Source organism: Blennius ocellaris (genome assembly GCF_963422515.1).
Source record: "Blennius ocellaris genome assembly, chromosome: 17".
NCBI classification, from domain to species: Eukaryota; Metazoa; Chordata; class Actinopteri; order Blenniiformes; family Blenniidae; genus Blennius; species Blennius ocellaris.
The window spans coordinates 6,725,057-6,746,018 of NC_137666.1; the positions used below are offsets into that span (position 1 = coordinate 6,725,057).

General features: G+C 39.1%; 1 protein-coding gene across 1 annotated transcript; it reads left to right on the forward strand.

The window, feature by feature from the left end:
- Positions 1–739: 739 nt before the first annotated feature.
- Positions 740–20,428, forward strand: tpo (thyroid peroxidase; the record flags this gene model as incomplete). Its single annotated transcript, XM_080512611.1, has 9 exons — positions 740–831; positions 2,603–2,774; positions 3,541–3,720; positions 5,916–6,413; positions 14,444–14,702; positions 18,061–18,231; positions 19,671–19,908; positions 19,983–20,191; positions 20,298–20,428. 9 exons carry the CDS (start codon positions 740–742, stop codon positions 20,426–20,428), a joined length of 1,950 nt encoding a protein of 649 aa, XP_080368737.1.
- Positions 20,429–20,962: the final 534 nt, after the last annotated feature.

Below are 20,962 nucleotides of genomic sequence, written 5' to 3' on the forward strand. Positions count from 1 at the left end.
TTTGTTTTTTTTATGTGTCTCTGTTTATCTTCCAGCCTCGTCCATAAAAGATTTACTTATGGCATCATACCAAGAAAGCCTTCAGATTGTAAAGGAAGCCTTCCTCCACTCCAGACAACGGTCATTAACTGTCCGATAAATAATAACCATGTCTGCACTCCAAGCGACGCATTTCCTGTTCACAAAAGAATGAAAAGAACCAAAAACGCTCTTTTTATCTGTCATTTTCTCCACACAGACGGAGCACAGCCTCATCTTCCTCTTGTGTATTTACATTCCACCGGCAAACTGAGCCTGAGACCCTGGAGATTTCCCGAGCCGCAGAGGTTTTTCAAACAACTCTGCAAGTCTTGAAGAACAGAGCAAAACAGAGATATAAAAGGGATGTCACAGCACCAGGTAGATTTGCCTTCTTTCATTAAATTCAGCCTCAACTGGGATCAAATTTATAGAAACGTTTGGTACTGTAGTGTCAAATTAACTCAACACAATAAAAAAAAAAATGGAATTGACCTCCTTTCATTTTTCTCACAGGCCCAAAAAACACAGTAAAATATAAGTCGATGCATGATTACACCCAAAAAATGTAGTAATGAGACTAAATAGACATATTTTCATTACACTTTATAACACGTCTCCTGTCTGATGAATTCCCTTCAATTTTATTTATCTGTGTTAACTTTCCAATGTTGCTGCAATAGAAATGCTGTTGTGGGAAGATGTGACGCTGATTGCAGAGATGTCTCAATGTCCCTCTGCAACACATCCAGCCAACTGTCAACAGACTCATCACAGCAAGTACCGCTCGATATCAGGAGTCTGCAACAACAGGTAGCTCAATGACTTCTGATCTGTCAAGCAACCACGAATGTGGTGATAACAAGCAATATATAGCACATGTTGTGTGAAAAACACATTCACAGTGAAAGCAGAGATCTAAACCAATCCCATGTTTGTCAACTATGTTAAGAAGATAGACAATAATGGTGTTTGGTGATTGTGAGAGGGATGAAAGGTGAAGTGAGGTAATGTAACGATTACCTGCTTGATGAAACAATGAGCTTCATAGAATGTCTTGTGGATACTTTTTCTTTTAGTTAAACGTGTTTTGGATCTCTTATGGGAGCCAACCATTGTCAGATAATCTAATGATCAAATAATCTCATAATGCTTAGGTAGCTTGTTTCAGTTTGGAAGAGAAAAGACTAAGAAACCGTTTATGCAACGATTCATCTTAATAACATATTTATTAATTTTTTGTTTCAGAAAATGTTTGCATTTACACTGCAATATTATGTACTAACCATGTTTGGCAAGTACACGGACATGGTGACTTTCCACTATAAAACTATTAAGTGCAGCATTTGAGAAAATAATGCATTTTCCACCATTTACACCGCTATGGAGTTGGAGCGTTTCCTGAAATTTGTAATTTTCCTCCACTTTTCCACAGAGACAGAGTCAGAGCAGTTTTGAAAAGTTCCAACTTGGGAGCTGTTTTCAGTGGTTTTGAGCATCGTTGTCATGTAAATGGGCTCCCAAAATGCAAATGTATTCACTTGAAAACAGTGTGAATATTGCCTTAACTTTTGCTCGATGGTTACTGCAAATGCTGCATGCAAGAATTCACACCCGTAGATGATGTTTTTTGATGAGCACTTTGTGGTCAGGTAGCCCACATATTCCAGCTTGGTTCAGAAAGAAGATGCGACGGAAGAGGTCCAAGTACACCCTCTTGCAAAATCCAACAATACCCAAGAATGGGAAGACATGTGGTGTCATTGGTGCCCATACCAGAAACCTTTAAAATAGAAATATATCTAATGCAGTAATGTGGGGATGTAGAAAAAGGTCCTCATTAGTGTCATTTGAGTTCTGTTGGAGTGCAATCACTAATGATTTAATTAAATGTTGCATTTTACTTCAACCTGACAGTACACTTACCTGACCTGACCTGACATAATGAAGCTGTCGCTGCTTTTTATTCAGGGTGACTAAATTGCAGTGAGAAATATTATCCGGCTGTTTTCTTGATTTGTTGATGGCTTTTTTCGAAACATTATAAAAAACAGCATGAGTTTAGTTGAAGCAGACGCAAATAACACAGATGACTGATGTGTCCAGGCAAAGAAAACTGTTCGAAATAAGTGAAGATAATTGAAGGAAAATGAAAAAAATATAAGTGTCACATCTAAGGAGCTGGAGGGTTGGCGTGTTTGTCAGCTGATGGAACACAAACGTCAATATCTGTGGTTCTGCTGCACTGACTGCAATCTGACAGCTTTGTGGGAGTGCAATGCTGAACCAGTGGTGTGTCTCTGGATTAAGAACACTGATCAAACAGTGAGGCATGTTTTTTTTCCCTCCATCCATATAAAAATGTCCCCTGTAATTTGTTCCTACCCACAAATACAGACTCAAGATCAGACTACAGTCTGTCAGTCAAAATGAAAAGCATTTAATCATCAAACCTGTTGGAGATCACTTCTGAACACGATGATACCTATAAGAGTATAGTTTTACAAATTCTTGATATGTCTTTTTTCTTCCGCAAAAACACTGATGTTTCATTCCGTGGAGGCATACTGTACCCTTCATGCAGAGCAATATTTTTTTGGACACACTTCACCATTCCCTTTGTCAGGCAAAATCCTCGCTGGGGAGCGGCCAACACCGCCATGGTCAGATGGCTTCCAGCTGAATACGACGATGGGCAGAGAGAACCCAAAGGCTGGAACCGAGAATGGCTCCATAATGGATTCCAACTTCCCTCGGTAATCTTCAAAATACTAGCCCGACGGACCCAAAAGTCCCAGCAGAGAAATTACAGTAGAAATGAACTTAGCTCACCCTGTGAAGCACCGAGTTAATGTAGTTTTCTATTAATTTTTTTTCCTAACCTGTTTCACAACTGATAAATTCCACAACAATTTGGGGAGAGAGCAGTGTGTGTGAGAGATGACACAGATTAGGGCTCAATTTGAATATTGCAGCTGATGCTTTAACAAAGGCTGCCTGAACAGTGTGGGGGGAAAAAAGAGTTCTCAGACACGTGGATAAACATTACTTTCTGAAATTGTTATGCTTGCATTGACATTTCAGTCTTAATTTATTCAGTTATTATGCGGAGTGAGGCTTGTAGTGGTGGAACTCATCTAATATGCATCACTCATATCCTACAGTTTACCTCAATGTATGAGAGCCGTAATTAACCAAAGTGTTTCAGTGAATTAATGATGTTTGATTCTCATAATTCCGTTTCCTATTAACAGAGGTCAGTAAATAACATCTAGGATAATTGACGTGTTGCATAATTTATTTTTAATAGTTGCCAACTTTCTCTTTACTGTAGAAATTACTAATGTCTTGGATACGTCAGAGAACCCTCAGTCGAGTTAAAACCCATTTATCTATTTATATAAGAGAAGTTAATAAATCACAGAATTAACTACTTTGGCCTTTCAAAGAAAGTGACTCAATTTCTCTAATGAAGTAGTACTTCCTGTCATCCCCGAGTCTGAAACTCTACATTGTCAACAGCCTCGGAAAGTCAGCAGAGAAATACTGAGGAGCTCCTCGAAGCTGATCGATGAGGATTATTCTCAAATGCTTGTGGAGTGGGGCCAGTACATTGACCACGACATCACCTTTACTCCCCAAAGCACCGGACTCTGTCCTGAAGTGGACTGTGAAAATGTACATCCATGCTTCCCCATTCAGGTATAGTGAATTGTTTTCTTCACTGCATGTGTGTTCTTTATGTTGTTTCTCTGAACCATTACAGAATTTACAGTCATTTGCTGGAGAAGGTTTGGTCATTTTCTCGAAGCTGCTTTGCATTTGTAGCTCTTTAAACTTACTTGTTATTACAGTAGCGCACTGCAAAGAAGACTGAGTTAGTTTTGTCCTGAGTTCGGAGCACATGGATGAAAAAAGTGATCCACTAAAACTGGGAAAACTCGGCTCAGTTACTTTACACGTCATCCACAACTTGTTTGTACTTTACCCCTTCTCGCCGAAATCCTTTCTACCCTGGCTGTTGCCTCTTCCATCCAAGTAAAGCTACAGTTTGCAGACGATGCCACTGTTACAGTAAAGCTATCAAAACAGAAATTTTGTCCGAGCTGCAAAATAGTTTTTTTGTCATTGTTTTGAAAACCGTATATTATATGGTGGTTCCATTTAAGATCAATGAGACACTTCTCTAGTAAACAGCTTTGGGTCATGCTAATGCTTTTGTAAATTTAAAACACGTTAAATGATGCTAAAGTTAGTGTAAGCAGAACAAGCAAGAGGCAGAAGATTTGTAGCTCTCCAAATGTTTTGTTTAACTAAAAACACAAGCAATAAGTGAGTCTTCTGAAAGTATTGTAAACCTAATGCTCATTTTACTATAGTATAGTCGGGAACTTATTAATGCAAAAAGGGATGGACTTGTAGGACCGTATTAATATCTCAGACCCAAACATCTTCATTATATGATCTGAACAGCATATTAACGTATGCACTTTTGTGACACGCGTGCGCCTCTGATCTGCTGAAAACATTTTGGACCCCATTAAAACTTCTTTTCACCGTCTGTTCCGGATAAATCCGGTGGAATCAGAATAAAATGGCAGTTGTTCAAAATCTAAACCACTAAAAGTAAATTTTCCTCACAGCAGGTTCTTTTATTTCAAACCATTTGGAGGTATTTCTAAAATCCCTTGCCATTTTCAAAGGTATCCTGAGTCTCTTCCCAGAGGCCTGAGAAACAGCGCTTTAGATCTTTACGTGACGGCGACACACATTTCAATCGTAAAAGAGAAGTGCAGAGCCTAAATGTCAGAGGTTTTAATAAGAAAGGTTTCCCCTGTCACTCGCTAACAAGGTTCTATTCATTTATGCCTTATCTGGCACACCTGCTTTGGATTAATGGGCTTAGAGGTGTGCTAATGGCTGGTCTGCTGCTTTTCCCAAGTGGCTGCTGGTTTATTTTTTTTTATGTTATAGTCAGGAAAATTACCACATTCACTTTTTGTGTGCCATCTGTTTTAAGAAGGTACATGATTAATGGGCACAGTTACAAAGGTGATAAAATATTTAGTGGTCCGAATATGTGAAATAAACCTTATGATGCACTTTTGTTTTGCACAAGCCTTCATTGGAAGAATGTGACTGAGAAGTTTTGATCACTTTCCTATCTGTCTGTTGAAAATTATGAAAGACTAATGGGAGGGATTGATACACATATAGAGATGGCCTCATAGTACTGAAGTTTAAAATGTTTATTATAGAGTATTGTTGGCTCCTATGCAGGTCAAGCCGCAGACAAATTAAGCCCCGTTTACACGACAACAATTTCAAGTCAAAGCTGAAAATCTTCATTGCATTGTGGGTGTTGGTTTACATGACAATGGTGCCACTGAAGATGCAACATTTTGAAAACAGCTCCCAAGTTGGAACTTCTAGCAAAGACTCCAACTGTGTTTTTCTGTGTGAATGAGGGAAAACAACTTTTTGAAAATGCAATATGATCCTAGTAAATATTTTTTTTCTGCACATACATGTGTAGATGGACAATGGGTCATACAAATGTCCTTGTACTCACCAATGATGATGTTTATTGCATATTGTTCTCTGCATATTTGTGTGTGGTTTCATTAAAAAAAACAACAACAGCCCCCCACTAGTCACTCAACCTGAAAACTACATTGTTTTCAACATTTCTGCCATTTCTATATGAAAATGCAAAAGCCACTTGAAATGTTGTCATGAAAATGGGGCCGAAGCATCCTCTCAAAACTGTGTTTCACTCATTTCAAATTCCATGAGGATCTTAAGAAATACAGCCAGTTGATAAAAAAAAAAAAAAAAAAAAAGGTAATTGGAGATGTGCGTGAAGGAGTGTACCATGAATGTTTTTGCCTCCACAGATAGATGACGATGACGATGTCTCTGGTGCGCAGGGCTGCATACCTTTCTATCGCTCTGCACCGGCCTGCTTTGTCAGTGTTGGCCATGATATAGGACAAGCCCTGCAGCAGCAACAGGTAAATGCCATCACATCATTCATGGACGCTTCAGTTGTGTACGGCCACACTCCAATGCTGGAGAACCTCCTACGCGACCTTTCTGGCCAGAATGGAAAACTTACAGTGAACGGGCGATTCGAGGATCCCAAAGGAAGGCCGTACCTCCCTTTTGTAGCCACGCTGCCATCGACCTGCCAGCAGGATCAGCAGGGTCACAGGGTGGACTGTTTCAATGCAGGAGACAGCCGTGTCAACGAGGGTCTGCCTCTGATCACGTTGCATACCCTGTGGCTCAGGGAGCACAATCGAATCGCAGAAGCACTGAAACACATTAATGGTCACTGGAACTCAGAGACTTTATACCAAGAGACCCGCAAGATTATTGGCGCTCTGCACCAGGTAGGTGAGCATAAAACTCCGTCAAACTCACTTTAAAAATCACACATACAACAAACTAAAGTTTTCCATTTAACTTAACAGTTGTCAGTTTTCTGCACGAACATATGTTAAGATTGTGTGTGTTGATCATATGTAATGTCTGCGCTTTGCTACTGCAACAAGTGTTTTTCAATTTTACATTAAGGTTGTCTACAATAGGACATTGTTATTATTGTTTCTTAAACATATGTTTGTCTGACATTTGGACTTTTTTCGTCATGATGATAATATGGGTTACATTGTGACATTTTGGTGTTGTTTAAACATCAAATAAACTAGACTAAGTTTTGGAAAAGGCAATCATTTGTCTCAGGAAAAAAAACTAAATGTTAATTTTGCCTTGAAGCCAATTATAAACACACTATAAATGTTGTCACACAATAACCTTCTCACTTTAGATACCAAAACTACTTGGTATCTACAATACGTTTGTGAATGAAAGTCTTGTGCTTTGACTTTTACCTTCTTTGTACAATTTTTGCATCCTTTAATCATTGTTGTCATAAATGGGTCATTATTTGGCTTGAAACAAGTTCAATGCTAGTGCTGCTATTTATAATAATAACTGACAATACAGTAATCTGAATACTTATACTTATACATTATAGATTATATAATAAGAAGCTCACCTAATATCTTTTGTTTTAACACTAACCTCTCTAAAGTCCCTTTAAACTCTCAACTATTAACTTTCGACAATCAATTATTTCAGTACCAGACCCAGAATGATGATACCCTTTTATTAGAGTAAGGGTGGCTTATAAACAGACTTTGCAATGCATTCCCAAAAAGCTTCACTTTTTGCAACTGCTGACGTTGCCTTTTTAACCCTCTTCTATCAGTAGGACTGTGCTCACATTCAGACACCTCTTCTTTGAAAATGTGGTGGGGAAAACACAATTATGCATGAATTTGTCTTTGATATTGTTTGTGGGCCTCGTAATCAATTGGATTGTGTCTTAGTGTGCATTTTCTGTCTGGATTCTTTTTTTTTTTTTCCCCCGAAAAATTAATTGGTTCAAATTGTCCATGTGAAAAATGGAACTATAGTTACCACTGATTCTTTCGTCCGGTCTGTAGGTGCTAGAACTTGCCAGGTTTTCCTTGGCTGTCTGTAGTTCCTGAGTCACAAATGAAGCTTATGATTACAATTTATTGAGCTCCCCGTAGTAAAATTACATGCAGCTTCTTTCCCATTAAAACACCCTCAAACAGGCCAGAAGATCAAATTTGGTGGTGGTAGCATGAATACTAATGGTGGTTAAGGGCTGATAATGATGGGAAATTACATAAGGGTCACACTGCGGATGTTATGGGGCCATGACAATTAGAATTTTAGGCAATATTGGGAAATTTGACAGCCGAGTGCTGGGACACAAATGTGTTTAACAGCCAGCCCCCCAATTCTGATCCGGGATGACCTGACTTTCTCCCACTTCCTCTCCTCCCCTCAGCTCTTGCCAATCTTCACTGATCAAATACAAGATTCCCATCAGGAGATTGTGGACATTTTGAACCTTTCAATCCAGACATGTAGGACTCTATCTACCCAAGTGATATACACTATTAGAGCTAAAGCTAAGAGACACAATTCAAGCACAGAAAAAAAAACAAAAAAAAAAACAAGCCAAAGTGTTTTCCAGCCATAAAGCTTCTGGTGAGGAACACAAGTTGTGCCTGAGGGAAAACAAAGTAATCAGGCATTTATGAATCTTGTGATTTTCGAATCTGCAGTTGCCGGGAAGCATACGCATGTTGCAGTTACACAGTATATGAGGTGGGCAAGCTGATATGAATGATCTGTACAGGAGCTTTTTGTAAGAAAAAAACTAGATTCTTTCTGGTGACACTCAAGGTCACTACGGTGTTCTCAGCCAGTAGAAAAATAAGCCTCAGTTTGGGCCTTTGTACACATGAAAAGAGAATTATTCTGTTTATGCATGGCTCTATCTGTGGTCAATAAATGGCAGGCATACAGTGAAACTTCACAAAATCAATACAGGGATTAATTCTGATTACCGGCTGAACTGAACTGACATTTGCTGAAGCTGACTCCACAAATGACGGTCAGGAATCCCACTCACTGCACAGCCATCAGAGGCAGCCAGAGTATTTATTGCTTCTTAGAAGAAGAAATAAATGTTTGGTTTTACATTTTGCTTAGAACCGTCTAAAATAATCCATCCAACCATCCATTCAACCACCCATCCAGATAAGGGAAGAAAAAAAACCCCAACCCAGACATTCATATCCCTCGTATTAATACTTGCCCACCCTTAGCTGTTTACAGGCCTCCAGAGGGAAAATATATCCAGAAGGTCTTTTCCTGACCTCTTGTTATCCTAGTTTGTATTATCCCAGAGAAAAGGAAATCCATAGGGCCCCCCAACAACGGCATCAAGCCACCTTGAACTATCCCCTATCTTTGTGGAAGAGTGGTAGCTCTCCTCCGGAAAGGCAGTTTTTATCAGTGGTATACTCTTGCTCATGATCCCAAGTGTACATCTTGGCCATTATTTAAAGCCAAGTCTTTCAGCCATGACTTTATAACAGGATCTGTTTTACCCCAATGTTTCATTGAAGCCTTTGCTAGAGTGGAATGTGTAATTTCAGTCAAACATGAAGTCAATTATTGTAAAAAAAAAAAAAAAACTACTTTTCATTCCTTCATGAGAATTTACAGTGATAATAATCATAGATAAATTTATAGAAAAAAGTATCTTGCTTCTCACATCAAAAGTTTTCAATAGAAATTGCGATCATTTAGTTTCTGAAGCTCGAAAGCCAAGATTTAATGTTGCTGTCACTGCGCATCCATGCCTGATACGGTAACTTTGAAATAACAATGACAACTCCTGTAAGCTGAGCTCGCCACACTATAGGCGACTCGTCCAAAATCTTCTCTCTTTGGGAACGTCTTTGCTGATTTTGCTGACAGCTGCTGTTTTATGTTCAATGAGTGGAAGAATCGCCCAGCCATGCATCCACTGCTCCGCTGTCATCGTAAGCTTTCAGAGGGATCTTTTACAAATCACAACAGTGGTGATGCAGCAGTTTTAAACAAAAAAATCACAACAGCTCCTTTCATTCCATTACTGTTTAAAGTTTCTTGAAATAACACTGTGCTCATGTTGCCAAGCATGTACGTGCCAAGTCAAACGGTTTGTTTCCACTGAATTCAGGAGGATTTTAGCATCCTCTCAGTTTTGGACAATTGAAACTGGCAGTTTTAAATCATTGATGATGAAAAAACTAAAATTTACATTGGCGTTCACAACAGATTGAGTATCTGTGCTTTTTTATATGTGACATTCACTTAAACAAGACTCCAGAAAGGACCAGCCATTACTCTCTATGACTACAAGTTGTTGAAATTTTCCCTTTTTCTTTCTCTTTTAATCCTGGTTTGAGATTATTTCAGTGCCCCATCCTAATAGATTTATCTGTTAAAATGTAGTATAGAAAACTATTCATGAGCATGTATGTTTGTCAACCTTCTTATATTCATGATGTTATCAACTGGCAAAGAAGCTCAGCATTTTTTTAATCTATAGCTTCAGCTAAAATGAAGCGCTGAAAGAGTCTGATAACTTTTAGGATGAACTTCTCAACATATTTCAATATGTTCTTGTGATGTGGATTTCTACTGGGCCCATATCGATTTGAAAAAAACATAGTTAGTGTGACTTAAATATCTGTCTGAAAATGGCTTCCAAAGTGCAACTTTTTGGAATCACTATCTCTGAGAAAACAGAAGTTTTCTAAACAACTGTTACCGCACATGTGCAACAAGTTTGATAAAGCCAATGAAAGTTTTACGACAACAAAGCACCCACTCGTGGTATCAATTTTTGTTCTTTTTTTTCTTTTTCCATGTATATGGCAATCATTTTTCAAATGTTGTCATGCAAACGCAAAACTTTTCAGAAACAACAACAAAATGTAAATCCATCCCTTTCTGCCTGCTTCATGTCCCGTCAGACAAACAACATAGCAATTTAAAAACAGTCTGTCAACTTTTTCTGTCTTCCAAGGCTTCCTCTGGCTCGTGTTTTCAGCTTTGCTTTTTTTGTTAATCAAAATGCACCACGCATTTTTATTTTATTCACTTTGTGCAATTACTCTGAAAGAAGAGTCTGCTGGCATTTCCCCACTATAAATGAACCAGACGAGAATTCACTTGCAAGTGAACCTCGACCCACATTTTCAATCACATTTGGAGTTTGAAGATCGGAGTCCACCTGTCTGAGCACATAGACGAGGAGATCAGAATACGGTGTGCTATACCCGAGTCACAGCCTCCCCCATTAGTTATTTTCAGCTTCAGACTGGGAGTTTTATTAATAGAGAAGGAAATGTTGGGTACATCCATTCCTCAGGAAAAATAATGGAAGCATAATTTTATGGGTTCACTCAGATAATTCATTGACTTTACCAAAATGGAGGGACTACGCAGGTGCTAGGATGCAGAGTTTCCAGAGTGTTTTTGTGCAAACGGAAATTAAGTGTGGAATCATCATGACTATAGGTGCTGACATCAGGCTGTGGCATTGAATTAACAATGCCTGTTTTCAGGTGACTCAGGGACAATACCAGAAGAAAGAGATTTGCAATATTAAAAAGCGGTGGTAGAAGATGAAGGGGTTTTAAATAATTTCTGAAGGATGAAGCATAAAGCCAGGTAGGGGATTTACATACTGTAGCTATAACCGTGACCAGCTTGGAAAATCCTTGTATTGGAAGTGCAGTAAAAAAGTGAGACTATCCTGGTGTGACCACATTGCAAACTAGTGTTATCTACCTTTCTCTGAGAGAGAAAATTCTAAACTGTTTTGAAGAATTAAAGGAATACTGCATCTCTGTGCTTTTGTCTCAGTGTTTGCAAAAGTTTGAGGAGGAATTTCCTATTTCAAAGCCAAGCTGACAGCGGGCAAGTGATAAAGCCAAGACTGTAAGATGGAGTTCAAGCATACTAAAGACATCGAATCAGTCAACCTGTGAACTTTAGAGTAGTTGTCAGCATACACATATACATACCGGTACATCCTCTTCAATGTAACATGATGCATGTGCTTCAAAATATATCCTGGTAAAAATTTAGGTTTTTTTTTGCAATTCAGGACATTAGGGAATGTAGTCATCACCACTATGTATAACATAACTCAACATTAATATGTGCAATCCAGTAAAAATCCCTGAAAAAGAAAATCTGAGTTACTTTATTACAGTTTTAATCTCAGCAATTGAAATGACTGCAATGTGAAAAGTTTACTTATCCTATTCTATTAAAAGGGAGTGGGGGGGATCCCACAGCCGATCACCGCAGCTTGTAACAGCTTTCAACTCATTGTGGTGGTTTGTGGCCCATATGGTTGAACCGAATCTCAACAGCTCTCACCAGGCATCCCTACTTCACCCCAACCCTCAATGTCCCCATCTGATTCCACCAAGCAGCTGTTACTTACAGACAAGCTTGCACAATGCTGCTTGGGCCTCAGTTTTCAATCTGCATTTTCCTTCCCCGTCACCGTAGCACTGCTAAATGCACTAACATGCTGCAGCAGTGATTTATAAGTAAACAGGAAAAAGACAGGATGGAATTGCTTGAATTATTCAATCATGTTTTTTTGGCCAAGTTTTTGACAAGTAAGAATACTTGTCAAAAACTTGGTTTGAAATGCAATATATATTTAAGATAATTACTGGAAAAAACAAAACAAAATCTGGTGCTCCTCGGAATGCTTGTAAGCTTGCATGTGGCATTAAAATGCCTCCCAACCCCACATATAATTTCACATACACTGACTTTCAGACAGAATTAAACATAGAAGCTGTATTTAAGTACACTAAGAGCATTCCTCTCTCTATCTGAAGATATATTTTTAAGTCACATAGGACGGAAAGAACAACCCACATAAGCTGATGCTGCACTCTAATTAGAAGAAAATGATTAAATAGGTCTTGGGGACGAAACTGATTCATGGGCACATTATAGTGTCATCCACAAGCTTTTTGTTTCATTACATTTTCCCCACGTATAACAAGTAGCTGCAGCTCAACTGGTGGGAAAAGCCAGGGAGGTGCAGACAGGTGAAAGTGTTCATACCATTCATTTTTTTTTTCTTCTCGAGCCGACTCTTTGTGGGCAGCCGCTTGAAAACATCACTCTGTAAAACTTGAGGAAAATTGAGAGGTCAAAAGGTATTTCAATGCTGAGGGTGAGCTTATTATCTGCAGGGAGCAGCGAGAGAGAGAGAGAGAGAGAGAGAGAGAGAGAGAGAGAGAGAGAGAGAGAGAGAGAGAGAGAGAGAGAGAGAGAGAGAGAGAGAGAGAGAGAGAGAGAGAGAGAGAGAGAGAGAGAGAGAGAGAGAGAGAGAGAGAGAGAGAGAGAGAGAGAGAGAGAGAGAGAGAGAGAGAGAGGATCAACAAAAATCAACTGGATTTCTTTGGGTTTGCATTTTAATGTCAGCCGAGGAGCCCATTGCTTATCCAGGCTGAAGTGCAGAAAGGCAATATCATTATGGTCTATTTAGATGTTGAAGTGTTCGAGACATGGCAGGAGAATTATTATAAAAAGCTTTAACTGTTTAAAAATCCAGACCTGTTTTGTTTGGAATGTTTCAGTCCATTAACTGATTCAGCTGCTGCACAACGTTGTTGTTTTTTTTTTTTGAGAGCTTATAGAAGTCAGAGAGGTACATTTAGTAACAAACAATTAATCAACAAAAGCACACTGGTGAATAATGGGAATACTTTTATGTTTCTTGTCAGGGAAACTTCTGACAGTTGTATTGAACTTTGAAGTTTAAACACAAACATAATCTGATCATTTGTGACTTCTTCTTTGTCTTGCAATAAGATAATGATAACAATGCATAATAAATCCAAAATAAAACAACTGCAATTAATGTTTCCTACATAAAGTATGTAGGTTTAACAATAAAGGTTTGGGTCCCAATACAGAACCTTTCAGTTCAATTGTTTTGACCTAGCCTCTATATTGAAAAGTTATGACCACTGTTATTGAATTCATGCCTCATTTTACCCCTTGTTTCTTTGTCCATGACCAAATCATCAGTATTAGTCACCAGACAGGAGAGAAGTTTATGTATCTGAGTGTTGCATGGTTATTACTCTATATGTGTGTGGATGTACTGCAGCTATTGTATTATTTTTTCTTTCATTCTTTAGTTCAGTATTCACTCCGAGTGCAGCTCTCCTTCACACTTGTCACCCATTTGTCATACAAGAACCTATTCAAAGTACATTCTTTCACAGTTCAGTCAAGATATACATGTGAAAAAGAAATCAGAACTCAGAAAAGTTGTGATTTAATCATCGGTTATATCTGCTTGCACATGTTGATAAAAAAAAAAAAAATTCGATTTGACTTATTCCCAATGTGTTTTGCCACACAGGCCGTAGAGGGGCTATTCTTACTTATTGTTCAAATATATGAAATATGACAAGAACAACCTCAGATGACCTGTTCTAGTCAAGAAATTGATTTTTGCTATCATTCTGACGCCAAACAGACTGTCAGTATAACAGCCGTTACATTTTGTCCCATCAAAAACACAGAGATGCAATTAAACTCTGTCTGGTTCCATCACATTACGTCATGGAAGCCTCATCTGTGTATATGTGCTCATGCATTTGTGCTTCACATGTTAAGATGCAGGTGCTGAGCTGAGGCCTTTATAAATAGAGATGAGGACAGATAAAGTTTACCGCAGCGAACCGTGACGAACAACTGTGCAATCATATGTCCAGGCTCTGGGATTTCTACAGAAATTGTCACGTCGCTGGGAATCCTACAGGGATTTCTTTAAGCTGTGTGTGCACATCCACACCACTCACTCGATATGGGTCTTAACTTGAACCTTAGATGTATTTGTTTTTGTTTATCTGGCAATGTTAGTGTTGAAATGAAAATAAATGATTATCTCACTTCCGATCATCATAACCCCCCTCCTTTTTTAAACTTTCAGATCATAACAATGAGAGACTATGTTCCCAAAATTATTGGGCCAGCATCATTCGACCATTATATTGGACTCTATGGGGGATACGATCCGAGTGCAGATCCCTCGGCCTCCAATGTGTTTGCCACAGCTGCATTCAGGTTTGGCCACGCTACCGTCTCCCCAATCCTCAAGAGACTGAACGAGAGCTTCCAGGAGCACGAGCACTTCCCCCACTTGAGACTGCACAAGACTCTGTTCAGTCCATGGAGAATAGTCAAACAAGGTCAGTGCACTCTTATGAAGCTCCCATTTGGAACTAATGACTTATCTCGTGAGTTCACTAAATGCACAAGAAAAAAACAACAACAGATGAGTGGAAAAAACAACAACTATTTAGGTCATCCACAGCATCGCAGGTCCGCCTTACTCTAATGATTGGGCGCACACAGTTCCAGTGATTCATACAAGCAAGACCGCTGACATATTTTATGTATGGAAACTAGCACCAATATGTCATAGCGACTATATGACCTATACAATGTGCACCCAGTCGCAGAACACTCATTACTGGAGGCAATCATTTGTTTTACTGACTGCAGGGACCTTTTCTATTTATTTTCACAACATCACTTATTTATTACTTATTTCATACTAATGTAGTCTTAAATATATGTTCCATGCAGGAGCTACACTATATATAAGCAAACATGCTTTGGACAAACTGGAGGAGAATTCTTCAAATTGGGTTTAATTCATCACGTTGTGACCATTCTGAATATTGTTCCTGTTCAGTGACACATTCAGAGAAAGTTAGGAAAACCAGAAAATGGCATAAAAACGTAAAATAAAAGCTTTCAGCTAGATCAGATTATTAAAGCAACTTTCCATATCATTGTATCCTTACTTTATGTCAAACCTTTTCATCAACTTCGTCAACATCCTCATGTTCATTGTAACTATAGCTACTTTCCATGAATTTTGTTTTCCCTGAACATCCATGTTTTTCTTTTTTACATTTAATCAAATTATGAAAATAAGTAGAGCAAACTGAACTCCCAAGTCAAAACACCAGCAAGTTATTATGTCATAACAATTTTTTTTCAGTGTGCCAGGTAGGCTTGGGAATGCCAAAGCCATTTGGCCCTTGAGATTTTATCTCTTCACTCAAGCCTCTGGTTTTTTTATGCTATCCATCATGAAAGACACACATGACTACAGCAATCTGCAATCAAATAAAACTACATAAAAACAGCGAGATACAAACAATTCATTTCACAGATTCGCTCATATGTCTTCCCTTCACAAAAACATAAACACAGTGATACACATGCAAGGTTGACCCAAGGTTTGGTATCAGCAGACTGTTTAAAGAAAGATCCAATTTGTAGCTGTTAATACTCCACTGTATTCTAGAACAAGGTGCTAACTGTGTCTATTTAATGTTGAGCAGTGGGTGTCAGGAGCTTAATCCCTGAAACAAGCTGCTGGATAATTTTCTGTAACCTTTTGAGTTGTCATGGTGCCAAAAACAGTTTATACTTGAGAAAATGATCATGGAAATTGTATAAATCAAGCTAAATTAAGCTCAGTGGTGGGCTCTCCTGTTCCCAGAGAAACTCAGTTAATGCTTCCAATAATGCAAATAAGGTTTCGCTGAAAATCTGATAACAATTCACTCAGATGAGTTGAAAAATAGATGGCCAGTCAAGGACCAGCAGAGCCCACCTGAGACCTCCCAAACAAAAATATCCAAAAAGTTAAATTAAACCCTTTAACGCATTAATAAAACTACTAGGTAAGATTAAGAGAGTGAAAAAAAAAACCAATTAGCTCAAGGTAACTTAACATTCCTTTCTTCGCTTACTTGACATAAGCTTTCTATGGAACGTACAGCCTTTTGGTCAAAGCTGACACAGATTAGTGTCAATGGTTTAATCTATATCTTGCTGGCATTCCTCCAACACCTTTGTGCCTTGTCTCTATTGTTCCTGTCATATTGACTCCAGCTTTTTGAGGCCGCCTTCTGGCCTGCAAGTGAGACCAGTATTAAATGGATGAAGTGAAACAAATTATCCATCTATCCATCTTCTATATCACTTTACCCAATTCAGGTAACAACCAAGAAGGTCACCAGTGCATCATAGGGCAAACATAGAGAAACAGGCAACCACACACACTCACATTCACGGCTATGGGCACTTTGAAGTGACGAGTTAACCTCAAACACATGTGTTTGGACTGTGGGACCAACCAGAGTACATATAAATGCATGTGACAAAACATGTAACGTTCACAAAGAAAGAAACACATAATTATTTCCAGGAGAATCCACTCATATTTTCTTCGGCACACAGTGTACGGCTTCATGATATCTCATATCGGTTGCTAGCTTTTATATGTTGTTTATATGTTGCATACTAAATCTGTCCACTTCAAAGCTTCGACATGCCACACACATCAGTCCAGATACTACTAAATCTAATCATACTTTACTAATCTCCTTGGGGGAAATTCCTTTTTCCGTTTTGGGGTGTGCAGCCATATTAGGGTGGTCCGGGGAGCTGGCGAGAGTCAAGGGACCCACAGTGGTGACCGGTCTGCTGTGGGAATCAACCTGCGATCTTCCAATCCCAACTTCACTTCTCTCACATCTACACACCACTCCCCACAAATACATGCTGCTGATTCATCCACACTGATTCAAAGGCTGTAATAAAGAGTAATCACTACCCATAATGCATTGGGCGTGAGCCAGTAGCACGAATATTACCAGTGATTCATCCTCTCAGCACACAATCGTGTTGCTTTCTCCTGCCGAAGTCCTCAGTTAACTCCTCCCTCTGTGAGACCGGCCTGCCTGCCGAGAAAATGTCATCTGGGTGGATTGTTTCATGCGTCCAATTCTCAAAACACAGATACAATAAACTTTGCTTTCTCCGCTCCGCTGCTCTCTGCCTACGTCAACATTTCACAGCCTGCAATGCTCCAAAAATGTTCCCTAATCAGAAAAAGAATCCACATATGGCTAAATCAATTCACTTTTGCTACAGAAAACACAGGTTCATGTGATAGAAATAAATTGTCAATGAGTGCAGATGAAAATAAAGTACGATTATCATTAGACATTAGCAAGAGTTTTGTCGGCAAATGCAGACTGAGTTGTTCAATCATACTCAATCATAACTGGAATGTTCTTCCGATCTCCCCTGGTTGAAGCCGACTCACAGCAGCGATACACTGTTAAGCAGACTGGCCGCAGAGCAGCAAGAGCATTAGATTTATAAAACAATGTATTGTTATGATAAATAAGCACATTCATCCCCAACAGCCCATTCGCTCTATTTGCTCAAATGAAATTGTTTGGACTGCAGCGGGCTCAGAGGAAGCAGCAAATCTGAGCCCAGGAGTCGTAAACAAACCTGTTTCCTGAACGGCAACAAAGAGTACATCCAGAGAAAACAACACTCAGCAATCATATGTTGCATTTGTTTGTCTTTTTGTCAGCATTGTAGTTATGTTTTTTTGTAGTTGGCCTGGCCCCAGAAGGTTTGGTTCTTCTCATTATATAATATTTAAGTTTACAAATCAGTAGAATAAATGCAACACACACACAAAGAGACGGAGGGGATTTTGTGTTGTAGGTGGGATCGAACCTGTCCTGAGAGGGATGGTTGGCACTGCCGCATTGGCTGTTAGCGCTAACATGCTGATGGCAGAGGAGGTGACGGAGAGGATGGTCGTCCTTAATGCTCAGCAGCACGTGGACCTGGCCTCACTGAACCTCCAGAGAGGACGGGATCACGGCCTCCCCGGTAAGACAGCGAGCAGCACTGGCAGAACCAATCTATGGTTTGATCGGTCGAGAAATATCAACCTTTTTTTAAATTTTATTATAATTTCTTTTAACCAGCATTATTATGTCATGTTGTAGGGTTACATAACAAACCAGCACCATGTAAACATAATTTACAGGCATTTAACTTTCTGCAGTTTTGCTTCCAAAGTCATTACAGTAATGATTTTACTAAGTGAAAAAGTTATTTCAATGGTGTCCAGCTCAAAGGAATTGATGCTGACAAATTGTCTTTGAGTGATTACAGTTTACTTTCACGAAAACCTAATAAAACTTAACTGAAAGTATACCGTTCAGTTCACCTAATTTTCATGTTAGTGATGGATGAATAGGAGTTTTGTCATTTGCCTCCCAGAGAATGTCTGTATATCAGTTCCTTTCACAGCTTTGACCTAAATGCAAATCATCACACATGTGTAACTGTAAGGAAATAATTTCCACACCTCTGACTGGCTAATTACCTGTATGTTGCTTTGAAATACTTACCTTTGTTGGTACTTTGCTATAGTTTTCTCAACATAATTTACCATTGCAATAGAGAAAACCCACTCAGTACCCCTCAGTTACGCTCATATGGGTCAAAACTTGGAGAGCCTATTCCTGCTTGTGTGCCTTATGAAGGCTTATACTTATACTTTAGGCTTACGCTGCTTATGCTTAAGTATCTAAACGTAAGCTGAAGCCTAACCCTAAAGAACCTAACAACTTAATAGGCTACAGTGTAGGCTTTATGTAAAGCCATCTCAATCATAAAGACAAAAGAAGGTTTTTGAAACAATCTTCAGTTCTGCTTAAAGCTAACAACCCAAGGTAACAATAACTTTAACTGGTGTGACACATCTGAATCTCTTATCGAATTGCCACCAGTCAAACCTATTTGTCTCGAGAATACAGCACATATCAAGCAATGAGAAAGGTGACATATCTTGTTGCACTCAACTATAAACAAGTTTGACAACATGAGTTGAGTTCATAGCATCAAAACTAAAAAGTAGCAAAACTGCAGTGAAATTGTTTTTTAATAATTTCCATTTAATTTTGCCCAAATGCAACACATGTCTCTCAGCACATTTGTTCATATTGTTTTCATTGCCGGTGGTTGGATGAGTCACCGAACGTGTTGAATGTGTTGCTGCATTGAGGAGTGTTTGTTATTTCTCCGAGTCTCCTAAAGAACGTCTGTGTTTCAATTCCTTTCATAGCTTCAACCTGAATGCTGTACTGAGTGCTGCACATGTGTCACTCACATGTGCTGATCCACAGCTGTCATTATGCTCTTATCCTCTGATTGCTTAAGCCATCAGTTTTATTCCTCAATTATATCTTTGTTCATTTCAATGTAATGCTTCGATAAGTATGATCATTACCAAAATGTGTTGTGCTGATATTCTTTTTCAGGATACAATGGCTGGAGAGAATTCTGTGGACTGAGCTTTGTTGAATCACTGGAGGATCTCAGAGAGGTTGTGAGAGACTACACGGTTGCTAAGAAGATACTGCAAATATACAAACATCCTGATAATATTGATGTCTGGCTTGGAGGACTGGTTGAAGACTTACTGCCTGGCTCAAGAACTGGCCCGCTCTTCGCTTGCCTGATTGGAAAGCAGATGAAAGCACTGCGTGACGGCGATAGGTACAGCACGATTTGCTGAGCTCTGTCAGGGAAACCAAACAAAGGCTTCACTCAAACACGCCTTTATTTTTCAGGTTCTGGTGGGAAGCTGAGGGTGTGTTCACTCAGCAACAGATGAATGAGCTCATAAAGTTCTCCCTGTCTCGTCTCATCTGCGACAACAGCGACATCGAGAAAGTTCCTCCTGATCCCTTCAGATTTGGCAAATACCCTTCTGATTATGTCTCATGTGATCAAATACCATCAGTGAGTCTGGAAGCGTGGACAGAGATGGAGAGCCAAGCGGGGCCCGACAAGCTATTGGACTGATCCAAGGAATGTTTTCTTTTTTTTGAAAGTCATTGTTCTGCTCCATATTAAAGTAAAGAACTTTTATCACTCAATCCCAGACTTACAACATTGCAGCTCACTGAGGCAGATAAAGTGTGAGAATTTTATATTGTCCTCCACATCTGACAGGATGGTTGCTCTGTACTCCCGTTACCATGGTTTCCAATTAGCTGGTGCTGCAATAGTTTGAGAGAGAAATGGGTGGAGAGACGGACCCCTAAAGTGTGCAGGTACATGCACTAAAAACAATGTTGTCATATCATGTGGAAGAGCGGAACATGGAAGGAATTTTCCTGAGACAGCTGCTGAAACTTATACCCAGAAAAGAACTTGATATTGTAAAAAAAAATATATATCATAGACTGGCAATTGTTGGCTGTTCCACGGAATATATTGGACATACATATCCCAGTACACACAGTATAAACTGTATGATTGCTCAGGCAGTGCTGTTGTACCTTTGTCTGAATGGTGCTTTACTGCTACCTACTGGCTCGAACAGAGAAGTAGAAATATTTCAGGGGTGAGAATAAGATTTCTATATGAAATATGGAATAGAGTCGGCGTCTACTCCTACTCCTTAAAAACAGTCACCATGATCAACCGAAACTCCTCAATATTTTTTGATGCCTGAATGTTTTTAATATTCACACTATTACACCATTTACATTTGGGACACAGACACGTCTCGATCAGTAGTTGCAGAAAATGCTCCCATTGTTCC